The sequence below is a fragment of the Hemiscyllium ocellatum genome, chromosome 2, assembly GCF_020745735.1.
Source record: "Hemiscyllium ocellatum isolate sHemOce1 chromosome 2, sHemOce1.pat.X.cur, whole genome shotgun sequence".
Taxonomy (NCBI): domain Eukaryota; kingdom Metazoa; phylum Chordata; class Chondrichthyes; order Orectolobiformes; family Hemiscylliidae; genus Hemiscyllium; species Hemiscyllium ocellatum.
Genome location: NC_083402.1, coordinates 121,770,311 through 121,792,509, shown reverse-complemented (window position 1 = coordinate 121,792,509; position 22,199 = coordinate 121,770,311). Strand labels below are relative to the sequence as shown.

The window sequence follows — 22,199 nt, the reverse complement described above, 5'->3', positions numbered from 1 at the left end:
TTTGGTCTCTCTCAGAAATGGAAGAATCTTCTGTGATGATCCCTATCAATCCCCGTCAGAATTTTAATGATTAAGTCACCACTCAGTTTTCTCCTATCTAGAACAAAAACTAGTTTTAGTTTTTTTCTGATAACTATAGTTTGATAGATTTTGTTGTTTTTGAGCCAAATTTGAAATTTGTCCTTAACCTTCTATACTATTACAATGGAGCTTATAATAAACTTAGAGGAATAGCACTTCACCTTCCTTATGACACTCTGCAACCTTCCATACCCCACCCTGAGTTCAATCATCTCTGATCTCAGTTCTGCGAGGAAGTGACTAAGTTGATAGATGAAGGAAGGGTTGTTGATGTCATATACATGGACTTTAGTAAGGCATTTGATAAGGTTCCCCATTGTAGACTAATGGAGAAAGTGAAGTCACATGGTGTACAGGGTGTTCGAGCTAGGTGGATAAAGAACTGGTTGAGCAACAGTAGACAGAGAGTAGTAGTTGAAGGGAGTTTCTCAAAATGGAGAAAGGTGACCAGTAGTGTTCCATAGGGGTGAGTATTGGGGCCACTGTTCTTTGTAATATACATAAATGATCGAGAAGAGGGCACTGTTGGTATGATCAGCAAGTTTGCAGATGATACAAAGATTGGTGGAGTAGCAGAAAGCATAAGGGACTGTCAGAGAATACAGGAGGATATAGGTAGACTGGAGAGTTGGGCAGAAAAGTGGCAGATGGCTTTCAATCCAAACAAATGTGTGGTGATGCATTTAGGCAAGACTAATTCTAGAGTGAATTATACAATGAATGGAAGAGCCTTGGGAAAAGTTGATGGGCAGAGAGATCTGGGAGTGCACATCCATTGTACCCTGAAGGTTGCTGCCAGGTGGATAGAGTGGTCAAGAAGGCATATAGTATGCTTGCCTTCATTGGACGGGGTATTGAGTATAAGAGCTGGCAGGTTTTGCTAACATTGTACAAGACATTGGTTCGGCCACATTTAGAATACTGTGTACAGTTCTGGTCACCACATTATCAAAAGGATGTGGATGCTTTGGAGAGGGTGCAGAGAAGGTTTATGAAGATGTTGCCTGGTATGGAAGGTGCTAGCTATGAAGAGAGGTTGAGTAGATTAGGTTTATTTTCACTTGGGAAAAAGGAGATTGAGGGGGGACCTGATGAAGGGTAGAGACAGCATGGATAGAGACAAGCGTTTTCCCAGGGTGAAGGATTCAATAACGAGAGGTCATGCTTTCAAGGTGAGAGGTGGAAAGTTTGAAGGGGATACACACTGCAAGTACACACAGAGGGTGGTGAGCGTCTAGAACATGTTGCCAGCTGAGGTGGTGGAGGCAGGCATGGTAGATTCATTTAAGATGCGTCTGGATAAATGCATGAGTAGGTGGGGAGCAGAGGGATACAAATGCTTAGGAATTGACCGACATGTTTAGACAGTACATTTGGATCGGCTCAGGCTTGGAGGACCGAAGGGCCTGTTCCTGGACTGTAAATTTTCTTTGTTCTTTGTTCTATAAGCATTGCCATTTTTTCACTTAGCAATAATGATTTTGCTGTTATAATTTATATCTCACTCAGCCCATCTTTCGTTTGTTTGTCCTATGACCTTTTACTTGACCCATTGTGTGTTTTGCCTTCTGTCCTGTCACGGACTTTCTCTTCCATTCCTCCATATCCCAGTCTCTTTCACTGCCTCTGTACTGCCTCAAACACCATCACATCTTTAACCCGTGCCAGTTCCAATGAAAGATCATTGACCTGAAGCACCAACTCTGTTTCTCTCTCCACAGATGCTGCCTGACCTGCTGGGTGTTTCCAACACTTGATTTTATATTTCAGATATCTTGCACCTGCAACATTTTGCTTTGATTTAAGTAGCTTATTCATCTTACCATTTTTCCAATCATCATGACATAAGGCCCCAGATACTTGTTGACCCCGAAGATGTCTAATAGGCGAATGTACCAGTAAATGATGTTGACGCAGTAGATAACCCGGCCGTAGCTCATGAACGGCTGCTCTTGCAGGCGTAGCACCATCCCAACAGAAAATAGCAGGATAGCCATGAGATCCGTGATATTCCAGTACTCCTGCAGCCAGACCTTCACCTTCTGCAACAATTTCCCAGGTTCTGACATCAGGATCTGAACAAGTCAAATTACTGTATCAATTCAGTGGAAAAGACCAAAGGAATGAGTACAAGCATTTGGGTTGGGCATTGTTGAACTGGCTCTACTATCAAAGAGGGCACACATGGGGAGAGATGGTAATGTAGTGGTAACGTCAATGATATCCATCAAGGCCAGATAATACCCAGGGACACAGGTTCAATTCCCAGCACAGTAGATTAATTAATATTAAATAAACCTGGAATTCAAAGCTAGTCTGATTGATTAGATTAGATTACTTACAGTCTGGAAACAGGCCCTTCGGCCCAACAAGTCCACACCGACCCGCCGAAGCGCAATCCACCCATACCCCTACATTTACCCCTTACCTAACACTATGGGCAACTTAGCATGGCCAATACACCTGACCCGCACATTTTTGGACTGTGGGAGGAAACCGGAGCACCCGGAGGAAACCCACGCAGACACGGGGAGAACGTGCAAACTCCACACAGTCAGTCGCCTGAGTCGGGAATTGAACCCAGGTCCCTGGCGCTGTGAGGCAGCAGTGCTAACCACTGTGCCACCGTGCCGCCCACTGTGCCACCGTGCCGCCCAAATGGTGCCATGTATCTATCATTGATTGTCATAAAAACCCATCTGGTTCACTAATGCCCTTTAGTGAAGGAAATCTGCCATCCGTAACTGGTGTGGCCTACATGTGGCTTCAGACCCACAGCATTGTCATTGACTCTTAACTAATCTGTGAAAACATCACTCATTTCAAAGTCAATTAGGGATGGGCAAAAAATGCTAGCCTTGGTCAGGGATACTATCACTGTGCCACAGAGGGCCAGTCTGTTCTTGTTAGTAGATAGCTGGTTAAGATCCACCTACTATTAAGTTGAATTAATATATAATTAGCAACCTCAAAATTTAGAAAATGTTTCTGTCTGCATTTAATCAAGTTAGTATTTCACCTGCCACACTGTGTGAGGTTCCATGGCCTCCTCTGCTCATTACCTGGAAGTAAGTGTGAAGAAATGAACGAGAGACAGTGGGCTCTCAACCTTGAGTTCAATACCTTTACATGTCCTTACCCTTCCCTGTCCCTGAAATCTCCTACAATCCTTCCAGCCTCAAAGGTTTCTGCACTCCCTTAATTATGGCCTTTTCTCCTGCTCCAATCTATATCACTCTAGCATTGGCAGCCATTCCTACTGCTGCAGTGACTCTTATGTTCTGGAATTCCCTCCATAAACCTCTCCATCTTTCTCTCTTCAAAATGCTCCTTAAAATTTGCCTCTTATAGTCACCTGTCCTATGATCTCCTTGACTGTAAGCACAGGCTCATTGCAAACTCATGGATAGCTTGAACACACTTTATATTTTGCTGTTTAGAACATCTTACCTCTCGCATCTTCTCTATGCCAAGTGTGAAGATATAAGATATGACGATCCATTCCTGCACTGACGGCCATCGCTCCATCTTCACCAAAACAATGTAGTTAAAAAGCATCAGGTAGCCAAAGTACGCCAACTGTTTGATGGAAAACACAACTTAATGTAATCAGCAAAATCTTGGCTGACATTCAGGATAGCTAAATGGCATTGATATCTTCATCATTTGGAGGAAGGGGTAAGCCACAAGGTTAGTCCACAAAGCTTTCAATGGTTATTCGTTTGAGACTGTAGTGCTAAGAGTAGGTTGGGGGGTAGGGTAGCCCATGAGAAACATTCCTTTCATGGTCTGGCTCATGTCTTTCTCCTACCCCACCTCCACTCCATTCATTGATGTGGATGTCACTGACTGGACCAGCATTTATTACCCCTTCCTAGTTGCCCTCAAGAAGGTGATGGTGAGTTGATCTCTTCAATAACTGCAGTCTATGTACTGCAGGTACCCCCACACTGCTGTTAGGGAGGGAGTTCCAGGATTTTCACCCAGTCATACTGAAGGAATGGTGATTTATTTCCACGCGAGGTTGGAGGGTGGCTTGGAGGGGAGTTTGCAAGTGGTGGAGTATAACTGCTGCTCTTGTCGATGGCTGCGGGTTTGGAAGGTGAATTTTTGGTGAATTTTTGCAATACGTTTGTAGATGGTACACACTGTTGCTACTGAGTGTTGGTGCTGGGGGAATGAATTTTTGTGGATGTGGAGCCAGTCATTTGTCTTGGATGGTGTCAAGCTTGTTGAGTGTTTTTGGGCTGTATTCATCCAGGTGAGTGGGGAATTTTCCATCACACTCCTGATGTGTGCCTGTAGACAGGCTTTGAGGAGTCAGGAGGCGAGTTACTCACTGTAAAATTCTCACCCCTTGACTTACTCTTGTAGTCACAGTAATGCTATGGTGAGTCCCGTTCAGTTTCTGATTAATGGTAACCCCCATGACATAAATAGTGTGATATTCAATAATTGTGATGCCATTCAATGTCAAGATTTGATGACCAGATTTTCTTTTGATTGAGCTAGTCATTGCCTCGCCCTTATGTGTAATTAAATTTACTTGCTACTTGCCAGCCTAAACTTAGGTAATGTCCAGCTCTTGCTGGACACTTCAGTATCCACGGAGTTGCGAATGGTACTGAACATTGCGGAATCATCAGTGAACATCCCCATTTCTGTCTTTATGATGGATGGTAGGTTATTGATGATGCAGGTGAAGATGGTTGGGCCCCGGGCACTACCCTGAGGAACTCCTGCAGAGATGTCCTGGAACTAAGCTGACTGACGGCCAACAACCACAATTAATTTTCTTTGTGCCAGGCATAACAGTGGCCACTAGAAAGCTTTCCCCTGATCACCTAGTTTTTCATAAGGTTCCTTAATGCCACACTTGGTAAAATGGGGCCTTGATGCCAAGCACAGTCACTCTCACAAATGCCAAACTTCAAATGTCAAATTGGTTAGTAAGTTGATTCTGATTGGCTGAGGTGCTGCCACGGAGACAGTAAAAGGAAGTACAGTCTTCCTAAGCTCTCTGGTAATTCAGAAAAGACACAAAGCTTGAACATGTTCCTTTTATTTGCAGGAAACGGGTCCCTAAATCTGAATGTACATAATTTCTAGCAAGTATAGCTCAGTGACTTTTTTCCCTTCTGTTTTGTTTTCTCTGTTAGTATTTTGTCAGATTGGCTTTACACTCTCTCCATAGAATTTTTCACCTTTGTTCCCTTCCTTCATGCTTATAAAGGTTATCTCTTCAATGCACGCTTTTTAATCTCTCCTAACTCTTCCACTGAACCAGAGCATATACCTCTCGTCTGTGATTCATCTTGGTTTGATTGATGTGTTGAAGGAATTGATTAAATGTAGATTGTAGTTTTGCAGATGATTATGGTTGCAGATAACTAGAATGATCTAGAAAAGTGAAGAATCCTACATATGTGTCTGAGCTGACTGTAGCATGAGATGCTGATATTATCCAATCTAGTAAATCAGAATGTTTGGTCAGGCTATTAAAAAGCAATAAGGACCCCACAGTGTCCTTCATCTAGAAAAGCCGGGCAGCAGTCACATGGGAAACCAGCACCTTCATGTCCACCTCCAAGTCACAGACATCGGTCTAACCTGGACATTTACCAGCTATTCTTTCATCATTAAGCGATCAAAAAGCTGCACTTCCTTTCCTCGCTGCACTGTGGGTACACTTATACCATGTGGACTGCAGTGGTTCAAGAAAACTGCTACTTAAGATGTTCTCAAGGGCTGGCCAATAAATAATAGACTGAGCAATGATGCCTGTCTCCTGTAAATGACTTCACAAAAAAACAACTGTTGAACATAGCCAGCTCAGGAAGCCAGATTTGAACATATTTCAGTGTGATTGACATGTATAGGACTTGGAAATAATGCCATTTAGTTAACAGTCAGTCCCACCTTCTGCTATTGATTGGATTTGATTTAAATTGGCCAACTTATGTTACTTTTGACTAATGATCCCTTCAAAAAACTCCATGGACCTGCGCCTTGACTGTTGCCAAGGGATTGTCAATGTCTATCAATGTGTGAATTCCCTGTTATTGGACTGTCTGAAATCAAGCACGTATTCTCCTGCTTACCGTGTGAAACCAGAACTTGACAATTGGAGCATTGTAAAATTCATAAATCTTTCTCCCAAAGGGAATCATTCTATGTACAGTTGGTACTTCCTCTTCATTTTTCTTTCGAACAGATTCTCCATTCACCCCATCCAGCATTGCCTGAAGGTACCAGAAGATGACAGTTCTGAGATTCAGCCTTCAATAGCCCAGTTTTACAACTAACATCAACCACTGCAACTGATAATGTTGTAAGCTATGGTCCCTTTACGAATGAACCAGGATGTGCTCCAGAGAAACTAGGTATGGATGACAGATTGACTCCTGCAATCAGTAAAGGGTTGATAAGCAATTTAGCAGCAACAGCCTCTGAATTTGCCTGGGAGACTCGAGTCCTCGCCTTTTTCCTCACTGGCTTCAACAGGAGCCAGTCCCTTAAGGAAATGGTGCAATTTGAAGAAAGGATATTTTTTCTGAGATTCTGGGATTGAATCTTGAGGTTTTCAGCAGGCTGAGGGAGGTGGAACAGAAATTTCCACTTGTACCAGCCCTGATGTAACAATTCATCCAATTAAGCTTTGGATGACCAATTAGTAGCAGTCCAACAGTTCATTCTGAATTAGAGGAACATATTCAGGGAGTTACACCTGATTGGGCATGTCAGCTAGGACGTCACACAGGGGGGTAAGACTGCAAATAGGAAGTGGGTCTATCATGTGACCGGCCCCCTGTAAGTGCCCTGTTGCTGAGACTGTGAGAGAAGGAGGAGAAGGGCAATATAACAGGATTCACAGACAGGAAACTCAAAACAAACATCACAACAAGACCTGACACAATCACTTGACTCACAATGACCTGAACATCATTAGCCTTTGACCATGGAATGATAAAGGTTTGTCTGTTCTCACTGTCGGACAGGATTTAAGGTATGAGTGTGACTGCAAATGCAATGAGATATTAAAAATTGGAACTGGGTCTTTGCTATAATTGTAAAAGCCTTCTCTTCTCAGAATCTCTTTTCATTTTTAAATTGGGTAGACAAAAAAAGTTTTCAAAATGTAATTAAAAAACATCCTGACACCTTTCACAACAGAATCAACTGGTAGATTCAACATGGCTGCAGCATCTGGGTCTTTGTTACCATCCTTGTGCTACCTTGTTAAAGGTGACAGAAGACACTCTATAAACCGTCTCACATTCAATGCCTGAAATTTGCAGCAGACAATGCAGACTTATGGACAATTGGGTTGAGTTGGCTCAATAGCTGGGAGAAAGTTAAGACTGCAGATGCTGGAGATCAGAGTCAACAAGTGTGTTGCTGGAAAAGCATAGCTGGTCAGGCAGCATCCAAGAAGCAGGAGAGTCAACGTTCTGAGCATAAGCTCTTCATCAGGAATATGTACGGAAGGAGATGTGGCTGTGGTAGCAGGTCTGCTTCAGGACATGGCTGAAGAGCTTCAGGGCAGAGGAGGCAACCCGGGTGTGCAGTGAGAGAGAGACTCACAGAGACCCTTGTAGAGGGAGGAGGAGAACCTCTTTAAAGTGGGCATCCTTGGAAGAGGCTCCGCAATAAGGTTATAGGTGAAGGTGAAGACTGCAGCTGCTGGAGATCAGAGTCAAAAAGTGTGGTGCTGGAAAAACACGGCCAGTCAGGCAGCAACTGAGGAGCAAGAGAGTTGACATTTCAAGCATAAGCTCTTCATTAGGAATGTTTACACTTTTTGACTTTGAGCTCATAGTTAGCTTTTACAGAATGGTGGAGGGGCTGCCAATTTCCATACCTGCTCATCTTCTATAACTGAGGAGACTAGCTTGATGACTTACAATAGTATCAATCCATGTCAGTGCATGGTGTACATGTCCAATTTGAATACATAAACCTAGCCCACGTTGCTATCATTGGAAATAAATTTAGGCACTTAGCGATATTCATGGGCCAGCTTTGTCTTTAGTATTTAACATGCTACTGGATCTTAGGCACAGGACAGGATCAGAAGGGATAATGCTGCGCAATATTCTCTTTTTCCCATCCAACCAAAAACAACTTGCAGTTACATAGAACCTTTAATGTAGAAAGATATCCCAAAATATTTCACAAGTGTGTTGTCAGGTTTACTTTGATGTGGGCGGCACGGTGGCACAGTGGTTAGCACTACTGCCTCACAGCGCCAGAGACCCGGGTTCAACTCCCGCCTCAGGCTACACTCTGTGTGGAATTTACACATTCTCCCTGTGTCTGCGTGAGTTTCCTCTGGATGCTCCGGTTTCCTCCCACAATCCAAAAATGTGTAGATTAGATGAATTGGCCATGCTAAATTTTCCCTAGTGTTAGGTGAAGGGGTAATTGTAGGGGGATGGGTCTGGGCGGGTTGAGCTTCGGCAGGTCGGTGTGGACTTGTTGGGCCGAAGGGCCTGTTTCCACACTGCAAGTAATCTAATCTAATCTTGAGTCACATGAGGAGATAATATGCTTAGTGACCAAAAGCACCGTCAAAATGGTAGGACTTAAGGGGATTCCTAAAGATAGCGGGCCAGGCCGAGAGGTTTAGGCAAAGAATCCCAGAGCTTAGAGCCTCAGCAGCTGAAGACAGGTTGGCCGGTAGTTAGGTGACCAAAATTGGATTTTGCATGGGCCCAAGGAGCACAGAAATTTCAGGGGGTTATAGGCTTGGAGGAGGTTACAGAGATAGGGAGAGTCAAAGCCGTGGGATTATTTGAAAACGAAGATGGGCATTCAAAAATCAAAACTATATTAGGAGCCAATGAGAGTAAACCTGTGATCTGCTTAGAATATTGAGTTACTAAGGGGGCAACCTTGCAGGACAATGGATAACTACAGAGGTGGGGCTAATTGACAACACTATTGAAAGAGAAAACCCAGGCACAGGAAGCAAACAGTCTTTTTCAGTGCTGAATTATTCAATGTACTGTTCATTTCTTTTGGCCGAGAATATATGGTAATGAGGCTGTTGATAAAGAATCATAAATCCATTTCTCAGTTATTGGGCTGGCTCATTTTATCCCATGCGTGCCTCCCCAGCCTAGGTGAATAATATAGAAACAAGCTTCAGCCTTTCAGCCATAGCAGTAACAGTTCAGTGGGCGGCACCCTTCTCTTCATCAGAAAGTTAGAGGCTCAAACCCACTCCTGTATGAGAATGCAAAATCTCAGGTGACACTCCCACTGTAGTACTGAGAGAGTGCCACACTGTTAGAAGTGCTATCTTTAGGATGAGATGTTAAATCAAGGCCCTCATATGTGAAAGGACAATTTTGGAGAATTCTCCTGCCTAATAATTGCCCCTAAGTCATCATCACAAACTAGTTTTCTTTTGGGGGGAATCTACTGAGTGTAAACTGGAAGTCATATTTCCTGCACTGCAATAATTATTTCACTCAAAATGGCTGTAAAGCATTTTGTTATGTCCTAATATAGCAAAAGACATTATACAAGTGTAAGTTCTTTCCTTAGTTTCTGTTTTACGCTGACAATGCAGCTTGAGTGTATCTGGTATTTGCTTACTGTGAACTCCATATCTTCCTCCTCCTTCTCTTTGACAGGTTTCTCTGGCTCTTCCACTTCCTTCCCCAGCAAGGCTGACTCTTGGTTGTGTGGCATGTATGACATCTCATTCTTGTTCTTAAATTCCAGACTCAGGATCGATGGAGGCAGTAAGATGCCCAGAATAACCTTGGGAACAGTGCAAGTAAAAGTTTGTTAGAAGCTCTCTTTGAGGTGATAAGCATTCATGAATCGAGTGAAATAGGAATGGTGAAACTGAGCTGAATCAAATGATTCATGTTTAGCAGAATATCATTGTGTAACTATTATTAGATCTGTAAAGGAGATGACAATATTAATTGATGCTTTTATACATAAATTTATGTTAAAGACTTCAGATAAATTAAAAATGAGAAAAATATGCAAGAAAGAAAGATTAAATTGGCCATTTTGTCCACCAATGTACTGCAGAATGAGTCATTGGGTTAGGGAAGAAAAGTGAATGTTATGAATGTAATCAGGGTCCTTGTTATAGATTAGATTCAATACAGTGTGGAAACAGGCCCTTTAGCCCAACCAACTCTCCAAAGAGTAACCCACCAAGACCCATTTCCCTCTGACTAATGCACCTAGCACCATGGGCAATTTAGCATGGCCAATTCACCTAACCTGCAAATCTTTGGACTGAGGGAGGAAACCAGAAAACCCACACAGGCACAGGGAGAATGCAAACACAAACAGTTGCCCAAGGCTGGAATTGAACCTGGGACGCTAATGCTGTGAGGCAGCAGTGCTAACCACTGTGCCACAGTTTGATGTTTTTTAGGAGACAGGGAGAATTGAGCAATAGGAATGAATTCTGGGTGAATCACATTAAGACAAACACAAAAAGGGATGTATCATTGGGACCCAAATGATGATAAGAAGATAGATGGAATGGTAGGGTTTGCGTTGAGACTTCTGATTGAAGCACTTTTTCACACAAAGGCTAGTTCCAATCTGAAACCTTCTTCCTCAAATGTTGAGGTTAGAAATCAAGTGAAAATTTCAATGCTGAGGTTAAAGATTTTTGTAAAATGGGAGAAGTTTAGAGAGGGAATCCAAGTGGTTGGCAATCCGGCAGCTGAAGGCTTGTGCCAATTGTGGAGCAATATATTAAAAAAAAACAATGATACATGATGCCAGAATTGGAAGAACGCAGAGGATCTTACTCAAAGAGGGAGGAGGTGAAGTTTGGATAGCGTTGAAAGGATGAGATTTTTAAAATTGGGGTGATACCAGTAAGCAGAGGGATGATGGCATTTAATTTGAGAGTACTTGAATATAAAAGCAGGAAAGTACATCTCAGGCTCTATAAGGCTCTGGTCAGACCACATTTGGAGTACTGTGCGCAGACTTCAACCCCATTTCTCAGGAAGGATGTACTGGCCCTGGAGCGTGTTCAGAGGGGATTCATGAGAATGGTCCCAGGACTGAAAAGCTGAACATATGAGGAACGTTTGAAGACTCTGGGTCTAAACTCGATGCAGTTTAGAAGGATGGAGGGGAGGGATTTAATTGAAACATACAGAATACTGAATGGTCTGGACAGAGTAGATGTTGGGAAGATGTTTCCATTGGTAGGAGAGACTAGGACCAGAGGGCACAGCCTTAGAGTAAAGGGAAAACCTTTTAGAATGGCGATAAGGAGAAAAACCAGCCAGAGAGTAGTGAATCTAATGGCCTAATTTCTGCTCCTATGTCTTATGGGTGAGTAGGATTTGGTACGAGTTAGATGTTGGCAGCAGACATTTGGACTTGACCATTCCAATGGTCAATTTCCGCACTATAAAATTTGTGAGCAATCTTCTGTCTGGTAGTTTCCTGCATTGCTTTGTCCTCACCTTCAGACTTGAGTTCTTGCGGATTCGGAGCCTCCCCATCCACATGTCAGTGAGTAGCATTTGGCTGCAGGTGTGAGCAATGAAGTCTCGGTGCTTGGCTGCTACAGCCAGTTGCAGGCAGGTTGAGTTACTCCAGTTCTTCAGCTCATAGGTCAGCAGCTTCATAGCCATCTGCTCCTCCTGCTTGTATGACTGGTCCAGGAGCTCGACAGCAAGCTGAGCAAACTCCCTACACACGGAACAACATGCAGTCAGACTGAGCTGAAGGCTGGTTCAAATCCACTTCATTCAAAGTTATACCTCATTTTTGTTTTTTCCTTGAATATCTCAGGTATCAACACCACAGCTTCCATCCTTCTGGACTGACATAGCAGGCCATTTAGCCCCTCAATTTCCTGATCCACCATTCAATTTGATAATACCTGACCTGCATCTTAACTCCATTCACCTGCCTTGATACTCTAACTCTTAATGTCAGCTCTGACATTTTCAATTGACCCTCCATCCCCCCTACTTCATCCACTCCACCCAAGAATTCCTGAAGACCATCAAAGACACCAAGATAGAAGAGGATGAAATAATGGTCTCCATTGACAAAAACGGCCCTGTTCACATCCATCAACATTAACTTGGCCAAGGAAACGCTGACTACACTATTAGAAGACCCAAAGACACATACACCAAACACCACCGACTTCATCAGCAAGGACAACAGTGTCAAGCTAGTGGACCTATGCCTTATCACCCACTTCACCTTCAACAACAAAATCTACAGACAAACCAAAGGAACACCCATGGGATCTCCGATATCAGGATTCTTAGGAGAGGCAGTAATGCAGAGACTTGAACAAACAGCTCTGCCAATCGTCCAACACAAACTTTGGGTCCGCTCCGTTAATGACATCTCTGTCATGACTAAACGAAACAAATTAGAGGAAACCTTTAAGATCATCAATAATACGCTTACTGGCATAACATTCACTAAAGAGGAGGAAAACAACAACAAACTGCAATTCCTTGATGTCGCAGTAGAGCGACCAGGCAATTGGGAACTTCAGACAGTGCAGAGGAAAATCACCTTTACAGTGTATTCAAAAAGAACGGGTACCCAATGAATATAGTCTGCCAATTTCTCAGCAACAAACCCAAATAAGCAGACAAAACACATTCAGGAACCCGAGCCACTCTGCCCTACATCAAAGACATCTCGGAAATGACTGCCAGACTACTTGTACACCTTGGCATCATAGTAGCCCACAAACCTACCAACACACTTAACAGCAGCTAATGAACAGAAAAGACCCTATACAGGCAATAAGCAAAACTAATGTCATTTACAATACCTTGGAAGAACTGTAACAAACACTACATTGGACAAACAGGCAGAAAACTAGCCACAGGATACATGAACATCAACTAGCCACAAAAAGACATGACCCTCTCTCACTGGTATCCTCACATACAGATGAGGAAGGACCCCACTTCGATTGGGATGACACATCCATCCTAGGACAAGCTAAACACACGAGAATTCCTAGAAGCATGGCATTCTAACCAGAACTCTATCAATAAACATATTGACTTCGATCCCATTTATTACCTGCTGAGAAAAAGGACAGGAAATGACATCACCACAGGAAATAACATCACCAACCCAAGGAAACTTAAACACATAAATAGAAAGCGGGCCATACAGCCTGTGCTTCATCCGGAGGCTCACTGATGATGCTACCTAGTATGGTGACAAACATCTGATAAAAAAATCTTCCAGCTTAGTGAGCAAACCCCCATCCAGAAATCTTCTCAAAACTCGCTAACATCCCCGACAACTTCAAAGCCTATCTGCATGAAATGATTCCTCTGATTACCTGAATAACCTCACTCGATTTTTAATCTGTTTCCAGGATTCATTACCACCAAGGGAAATAGCTTCTCTCCAACTACCTGATCAACTCTTTTGATTATCATAACATGCCAGTTATATCATCTCCTAGTCTTTTATAACCAGGGGTATGCAAACAAAGTCTATAAGCCTGTCCTTGTCATTTAGACTGGTATTACTCTGGTGAATCTGCAAGCCAATCCATTATCGTTCCTAAGGTGTGGTGTCCAGACTAAGTGTAGTATTGTACCTGGAGTAGTGTCAGATCAGAGTTTGGGATGACCCACTAAACATCCACCTCTTCAGATTCTAGTCCTCCATGAGATAAAGGCCTTTTTAATCAATCGCCTTCAGTCTTGTTGGTGCTGACTTGCACATTGCTCCAGATTTACATGAGCCCTCTGTCACCCTGCCATACTATATGTATGTTTCCTGGATGATGGCATAAGGCAGGTTATAATTTCCTTTATTGTCCATCTACCCACAGCCTTCCTGAACTGCACTGTCATCAACAACAACCCTGGGGGAAATAACACTCCTGCTGCTATCTTACTGATACACCCTTTAACATCCAGTTCCTCTGCCTCCTCGAGATTGGTATCAAACTGAAACAAAAATGAGCTGATCTGCTTCTTATTGACAGTTAGATATGTGCTAAATGGCAGAGGCTGAGAGTTACATTTAAAATGCCCCACTCTCAAGGAGAATGTCAGCAAGGTTAGCATGTAAAGCAAGGTCAGGTGGTCAGTGATATTCAGGCTTTGGAAAGGATGTTGAAGGTTGCCACTAGAGAGATTCATTGCAACACAGCTGTGTTAAAATAATTGTGACTCTACCCTTAAGGGAAGCACAGATTTAATGGTGATTTGGTTTCGTTCCACTTAAAATGGTAAGCAAGTCCACAGATTGACCATCAAATGTAGAAGTAGTATTGTTTGACTTCCTAAGGGAATCATGGGATCTGGGATGGAGGAGGGACAATAAGATTTAAGTTCAAAGATCAGCCTTGATCCTATTGAATGGCAGAACAGGCTCATAGGGCTGAATAGGCAGAAGTGGGTACTGCAGATGATGGAGATTAGAGTCAAGATTAGAATGGTGCTGGAAAAGCACAGCAGGTCAGGCAGCATCCAATGATTCCTGAAGAAGGGGCTTTTGCCCGAAACATCGATTTTCCTGCTCCTCGGATGCTGCCTGACCTGCTGTGCTTTTTCAGCACCACTCTAATCTTGACTCTAATCTCCATCATCTGCAGTACCCACTTCTGCCTATTCAGCCCTATGAGCCTGTTCTGCCATTCAATAGGATCAAGGCTGATCTTTGAACTCAAATCTTATTGTCCCTCCTCCATCCCAGATCCCATGATTCCCTTAGGAAGTCAAACAATACTACTTCTACATTTGATGGTCAATCTGTGGACTTGCTTACCATTTTAAGTGGAACGAAACCAAATCACCGTTAAATCTGTGCTTCCCTTAAGGGTAGAATCACAATTATTTTAACACAGCTGTGTTGCAATGAATCTCTCTACAACATCCTTTCCAAAGCCTGAATATCACTGACCACCTGACCTTGCTCTACATGCTAACCTTGCTGACATTCTCCTTGAGAGTGGGGCATTTTAGGTGTAACTCTCAGCCTCTGCCATTTGGCCCATATCTAACTGTCAATAAGAAGCAGATCAGCTCATTTTTGTTTCAGTTTGATACCAATCTCGAGGAGGCAGAGGAACTGGATGTTAAAGGGTGTATCAGTAAGATAGCAGCAGGAGTGTTATTTCCCCCAGGGTTGTTGTTGATGACAGTGCAGTTCAGGAAGGCTGTGGGTAGATGGACAATAAAGGAAATTATAATCTGCCTTATGCCCATCATCCAGGAAACATATATAAAGTATGGCAGGGTGACAGAGGGCTCATGTAAATCTGGAGCAATGTGCAAGTCAGCACCAACAAGACTGAAGGCAATTGATTAAAAAGGCCTTTATCTCATGGAGGACTAGAATCTGAAGAGGTGGATGTTTAGTGGGTACCCCAAACTCTGATCTGACACTACTCCAAGGGCTGAATGGCTACTCCTAGGGATTCTTGTTTCTTATTTCTTTTTGTGCTTTCCTCTCTCTCTCTCTCTCTCTCTCTCTCTCATACACTCCAGTGCCTTTCTCTCCCCTTCTCTTGCTTTCCTTCAGAAGAACGGAGGAATAAACATAAACATAAAGGTGAGGCCTTGTGCTCACAGCCAGCCATATTATGCATTGCAGCTTTGTAAAGCAATCAGAAACAAACCTGGAGTTATGGTTTAATTCTTGCGAGATATCATCAACCATGTCATTCTCGGAGGCCTCATGGGCCATGGCTTTGCAGAGTTTGCAAGCAACGAGAGCCTTGGCCATGGCTTCCTCACCGTGCTGCCAGAAGAACAGCGCCATCTTCTGCCGCTTCATCAAGACAGCCCAGAGCATCAGCTCATGGAAAGGATAGGGGAAGTGATTGATCTCGGGGTCGTCCAAGTCAATGTCCACATCTTCCTCCCTTTTCTTTGTTGTCTTCCTGCCTCTTCGCATGGGAGGCTCTTCCTGTTAATTTGACAAGAGAACATTCATCAGCAAAATGACAGCTCTACGGAATCACTACGCTTGAGATGCCACACATTGTCAGTCGGAGCTGCCAAAGAACTGCCAGGAATTGATGACTGATCTCTTGGACATTACTAGAGTAGATACTCGGGAGACTAACCATAAGGGTGTTAAAATAAACTTCTTGGTTTTATTTTTTTGTTTATTAGCTCTGATATGGAAGAGTACATGGGTATTTCTGTGATGGGACTTGAACCCAATGAATCAATGTCAGTCACACACTTTTTTGTTTTGAGTGTACTCACTAGTGTTCCACCCTGTCGTTGGCTCTCATTTATGCCTCCAAGCAGCTGTAATGCACGTCAATGAGCATATCTTGGTATTTTACCTTGGCTGATGTGCTGTATCACTACCAGACAGCGCTGAATGATGCCCACACTTAGTTTAGCACAACAGCCCTTTCAGTGCATGATCCAAAAGGATGGAGGAGGCAGACAGTCCACACCTGAGGACAATGACTCTTAGAGCAATACCAGCAAGATTTGTGACACATCCCTCTGGATAAGGTCAGAACTTTACCAAGTGTCAACCTAGAGTTGGCAATGTAATCTGGTACAGAAAATGCTGCTGCTTGCAGTAGAGGTGACTGGTGCAACATTGCATCCAATCCTGAGCAAGCGGAAGGTCAGTGAAGAAAGAAAAGGAGGGGAGGATTAAAGGCTGATTGATTGATAGTCAAGATTCTTCCAAACAGGATGTGCGAAGGCACGGTATCATGAGGATTGACATTACACATGCCCAATAGCAAGAACATAAGGCAGGAATATAGAGACAGTCACACCATCCAGGAAAATGCCCCTCACAGAGTTGGCTACCCCGTTTCTCAGGATTTGCGATGTACAGATTCTAATGTTGTAGAGCGTGGGGCTTTAAGTTAGGACAGTATTTGATCTGAGAACTGAGAAAGTCTGTTTGTCTGTAATAATACAATTCAAATTCTATTTCATTAACTTAGCTTAATACACACAATAACAATGAAAAATGCTGGAAATGTGCTGAAGACAGAAACAACATTACCACAACCTTCCATCAGAACTAGAAAAGTTAGAGATGAAGGTTTTGAAGGTGGTTGGGACCTGGACAGCAGGAAGGCCTGACATAGGGTCATAGAGGCACCAAACATCAACTTTGTTTCTCTCTCCACAGCTGCTGCCTGACCTGTTGAATATTTCCTGCATTTTCTGCACTTGTAACTCTTGTAATATTTGGGGAACTATCATTTACAAGAGAGAGCTGGGGCCATTGTTTTGCGTGCTCTGTCCTGAAGACCCATTGCTTCCTGACGCTTCATCCTGAGCTGCTTTTCTTGCTCAGTTTTGCCAGCACTGACTTGCCATTGCTTTCCAGTCTCAGGGAACTGAGCAAGGCGGCAGGTTCCAAGCTGACATCAGCCAGAGCTAGAATTGAACCTACGCTGTTGATGGTGACTCTGAATATCTATTAGTAACACACAGATACACTCCTCAAACAGGATGCTGTAAGCATCCATATCATCTGAAAGCAGTTCTTTGACATTCCCAGAATTTTCATTTCCAAAAATAAAGCTAATTTTAGAAAGAGCTAATGGGTATCTGGGCCCACTGAATACGTGTCATATTTAAACACATATAACATTTAATAGTACCTTATTCAATTTTACTACTAGACTTTTGTTTAAGAAAAGTAAAGATTATATAACCACTTATAACATTTATTTTTACCTTACTTAATTTTACTACTAGACTTTAATGTTTAAGAAAAGACAAATAAAAACTGGTTCTTAACATATGGGTAATATCTCTCAAACACTAACAATATACAGTGAACTTGGAACTTATGATTCAGGCATTCCTCTGAAAAAACTCAGTGAGTAAAACCACAACGAGAAAAAAAAACGTCACCACAAAGAAATGAAAGAATGAAGGATTGATTGAAGAAGCGACAGCGACTAAAACATCAGTTACACAGAAACAGCACTGAAATGGATGCAGATCTTAAAGCAGCAATGAGAAAGAGAGGGAGGTTTCAGAGGCATTAAAGGAACAATGTTAAATCCAATACATCTTACCACGCCAAAAAACACTGATAACTCAGTAATGACCGAGTTGCTACAAACTTTTTTCCTCAGGCTGCGTATTCCACTATTTTCTAATGTGTGATTTAATTATAGATCAAAGGTTGGTATAGTCAATAACAAAAATTAAAATTAAATGAATTTCAAAATTTGGTCCCAGTGGGATTATTAGAAGGGCAAAACGACATTTCAATACTCTTGAATATATATTCCTGCAGATATAATTGGCTGATATCTTAAGAACTCACACTAACCATTTTATGTATGAGATTGTCCTTGTTGCTTTAAAAGGTGAGTCATAGAGACAGGTTGAACATTTAATTCAAAAACTTGAGGTAATGAGGGAAAATCATCATTATCTCAAATTTGCTGATGTTTCTAAGTAAGTGTTATTGCCCCAGTGCCACACAATCAGGCATATTGGTATTTTCATCATATGTGCCCTCTGTGATGCATTTACAATTCTCGATGAGATACTGTCTCAGCAATCACGCTGATGTCCAGTATTGGAACTTTGCCATTGGTGAATATCCAAACCCCTCTTGTATAAACCAAGTCAGCCTCCTTGACTAAAGGAATAGACATCGATGGTGTTAACATACCTCCATTCCCAGCAGTTTCAGAACCTTGGGCTGCAAGAAATCAATAAGAAAAGTGAAAATTTAAAAGAAACACAAAGTAACTTTATCTTCCCGCACACCACATATTGAATATATTTTCATATTTTCACAATCCAACAGTTAATGGCAATAAATTGGCCCTTGCACCAGTTCAATAAGAATGAGCTTTAGTGAAGGCTGCACGGAAGGAGGCTATTGGATCCACTGGGCCTCTAAAATAGCAATCCAGTTCCTCTCAGTCTTCACTGTTCTTGCCCACAGCACTATCATTTCTTTTTCCTTTTCAAGTATTTATTCAATTGTCTTTGAAAGTTATTACTGAATCTGCTTCTTTCACGCTTTCAGTCAACACATCCAAATCAGAACCACTCACTAACTTTAAATAAAAAGGTTTCATCATCTCCTCCTCTCTCATGTAATGCTAGCCTGTATTTCACAGGATTCATTGTCTTTGATTGCTGCACTTGTGAATCAGAATCTGGTTTAAGTATATATAAAATGAAAGTGATGGATGTTAGAATGTACCAGGGGTCATGGGTCTAATTCCAAAGTCTTTCTGACAATGTAAACTGGTAATTGACAACTTGGTGAGGAAGCCCTGATATAAATTAGGATGGGGTGAATTACTGGACCATGGCACATGCTGACCCTCTGAAGCAATGTGACAACCTTAGCTGCAAACATATCCATAACTTCATATTCCTGCAGTAATCTCTTTTAAAGGATATCAGCAATTTTTTGTTTATCCTCTTACAATTAGTCAAAGGGCTTGACCCTACATTTAAGTCCTGGAGCGTTGAAGGCTGAGGGGTGACCTCATAGAGGTTTATAAAATCATGAGGGGCATGGAGAGGAAAAATAGGCAAAGTCTTTTCCCTGGGATGGGGGGAATCCAGAACTAGACGGCATAGGTTTAGGGTGAGAGAGGAAAGATATAAAAGAGACCTAAGGGGCAACTTCTTCATGCAGAGGGTGGTATGTGTATGGAATGAGCTGCCAGAGGAAGTGGTGGAGCTTTCAGGCAAAGAATTCCAGACTCCCACAATCCTTTGGGCAAAAAAAAAGATTTAACTCTTTTCTAATCCTTTTCCCAAATACTTGAGGTGTGGTCCTCCTATTATTGACCTCTCAAACAGAAATAAGGCCTTATCTTACCTTAAAAAAATGTTCCTAACATTTAGTGATGCATTTTCTTTTGCAGGTTATTTCAGCTAGGAAATGAACAGTGATGTACATGTTTGATACAGTATTTCAGATTGTACATTAGTTTTTCTGGGCAAGAAAATAGCTAAAGGATCGTAACTCCATCTTCAGTATTGATTCCAATGGGAATCTGTGATTCACTTAAAATTTTGATTTTCAAAAGCAGAACCACAACTTTAAGTGATGACTCCTTGCATCCAGTTCATTTATATAGGAACAAATCACCAGTTTTCATTTGCAAATGAATAAAATAGAGAAGCTTGAAGTTATGTTAAACTTGTTCAGAATCATTGTTCGACCATGCTTGGAATACTGTGCTCAATGTTGGTCTCCATGTCACATAAAGATAATAAAGTCACTGGAGATGGCATAAACAAGATTTATTAAATCAATACCAGAACTGTTAAGTCATAACCATCAGGAATGCTTCAAAGCTTTCTAGAAATGAGAAAGGTAAGGGGTGAACTGAAATGTTTGAAAAAAAACAGTAGGGTTTGACAGGGTAGATGTGGCTGTTTCCCCTTGTGGGAGAGTCCAAACTAAAGGCCATCAATATGAAATAGTCACCAATAAATCCAATTGGCAATTCTCCTTTAACCAGAGAGTAGTGAGTAACTGGGGCTCAATACCACAGGGAGAGATCAAGGTGAATAGCTACACTTGGCTGCAAAAAAGGCACGCTGTTAAAGTCTTTCATCTTGTACTCATCAAGACAGACATAAGAATACCAAATTTCAAGGAGCACAGCAATTTATACTGCACAAGAAAAAGGTGCTGATTGGCTCGCAAGTCGATTCTGATTTTCGCACGATACAAATTGATTCTCTGTTTGTAACTTTCCTGTTTGATTCCGCAATGCTCCAGTTATGTACATCCAAGTGACTATTTGACGAGTATTGATGTCTTTTTGGGGCATCTAGAGAAACATACCAGGGTGATAGAGAAAGAATATGCCACTGAGATGAGATGTAGAGGAGTGGGAGGAGGCACATGTGAACCAGACATACTGGCGCAATTGGGTCGGAATACTGTTTTTGGGCTGTAATTACTATGTAATACCATGTAGTTACGCATTATTTGAAATCTTGTATATATTATAAAAATTTGGGGTTTTTTTCACAATGCAATCTTGCCCCTAAATTCCTCCTACAATGTGAGTCTAGATTGAGTGTTATATGTGACAGGATGGTGAAAAGCTTTCACTTCAAAAACCTGGTGATATACTGACACCTGCAGGTGGGAGTGATACTGCAGCAGGGATTCTTTTCCAGCCACTCGTGATTCCTCTTTGAATCATAGGGTCCCTACAACGTGGTAGCGGATCATTCAGCCCATCAGGTCCACACCAACCCTCTAAAGAGTATCCCACCCAGACCTAACTCCTTACCTTATCCCTGTAATCCTGCATTTCCCGTGGACAATCTACCTAACCTGCACATTTTTGGATTGTGGGAGGAAACTGGAGCACCCAGAGGAAACCCACACAGACACAGGGAGAACATGCAAACTCCACACAAACAGTCACCCGAGGCTGGAATCGAACCTGGGTCCCTGGCGCTGTCAAGCAGCAAGACTGAAGTTTTAACATGTTGAATTTCATGCTTGACAGTTTCAAAACTATCTCTGTGAATCTGAATAAAATCACTGGAAAATTTGTTAATGATATTGCTCTGGGGTGAAGGCTTCATTCTAATTTATGAACCGTTGAGCTGAAACATTAACTTTGTTTCTGTCTTTTCTTAGATCAGTAACTTCCAATATTTTCTGTTTTAATTCAGATGTGGTATTTTGTCATCTACTGGTGGGACGTGGACATCACTTCTTTGCCTGTTCCTAACTGCCCTTGAAGAAATGATGATGAGCCACATTCTGAACAGCTAAATGGCTTAGTGGTCTTTTTTTAAAAGACAGTCAAGAGTCAATCAAATTGCTGTGAGTCTGGAGTTACAGTTAGACCAGACAGAGTAAAGATGGCTGATTTACCTGCTGTTGGAAATTTGTGAACTCAATGGCATTTTTTGACAGCTGATCACAGATTCATCATTACTTTTTCCACTTCCAGAATTATTTAACTAGTTAAGACAGCCGCTGTGAAGGAAGATAAGCAGGCCAAACCTCTGGATTATTAGTCCAATGATTTAAACATGATGGTATTGTTGCTATACAATAAATCTGGCAGATGGAACCAATAAGTTTTCAATAAGTAAGAGTTCCATTTACTAAATTTGATATATTCAAATTATAAATTCACTATCAAAACACAC

General features: G+C 42.1%; 1 protein-coding gene across 1 annotated transcript in view; it reads right to left on the bottom strand.

Moving 5' to 3' along the window:
• Window positions 1-22,199, bottom strand: part of trpm3 (transient receptor potential cation channel, subfamily M, member 3) — a 115,806-nt gene that overhangs the window by 19,848 nt on the left and 73,759 nt on the right. The window contains exons 14-20 of the mRNA XM_060845948.1: window positions 18,715-18,744; window positions 15,710-15,999; window positions 11,547-11,775; window positions 9,685-9,852; window positions 6,183-6,323; window positions 3,532-3,660; window positions 1,905-2,156 (exon numbers count right to left, since the gene is read on the bottom strand). Of these exons, the coding sequence (XP_060701931.1) occupies window positions 1,905-2,156; window positions 3,532-3,660; window positions 6,183-6,323; window positions 9,685-9,852; window positions 11,547-11,775; window positions 15,710-15,999; window positions 18,715-18,744 (1,239 nt within the window). The remainder of the gene's footprint in view (window positions 1-1,904; window positions 2,157-3,531; window positions 3,661-6,182; window positions 6,324-9,684; window positions 9,853-11,546; window positions 11,776-15,709; window positions 16,000-18,714; window positions 18,745-22,199) is intronic.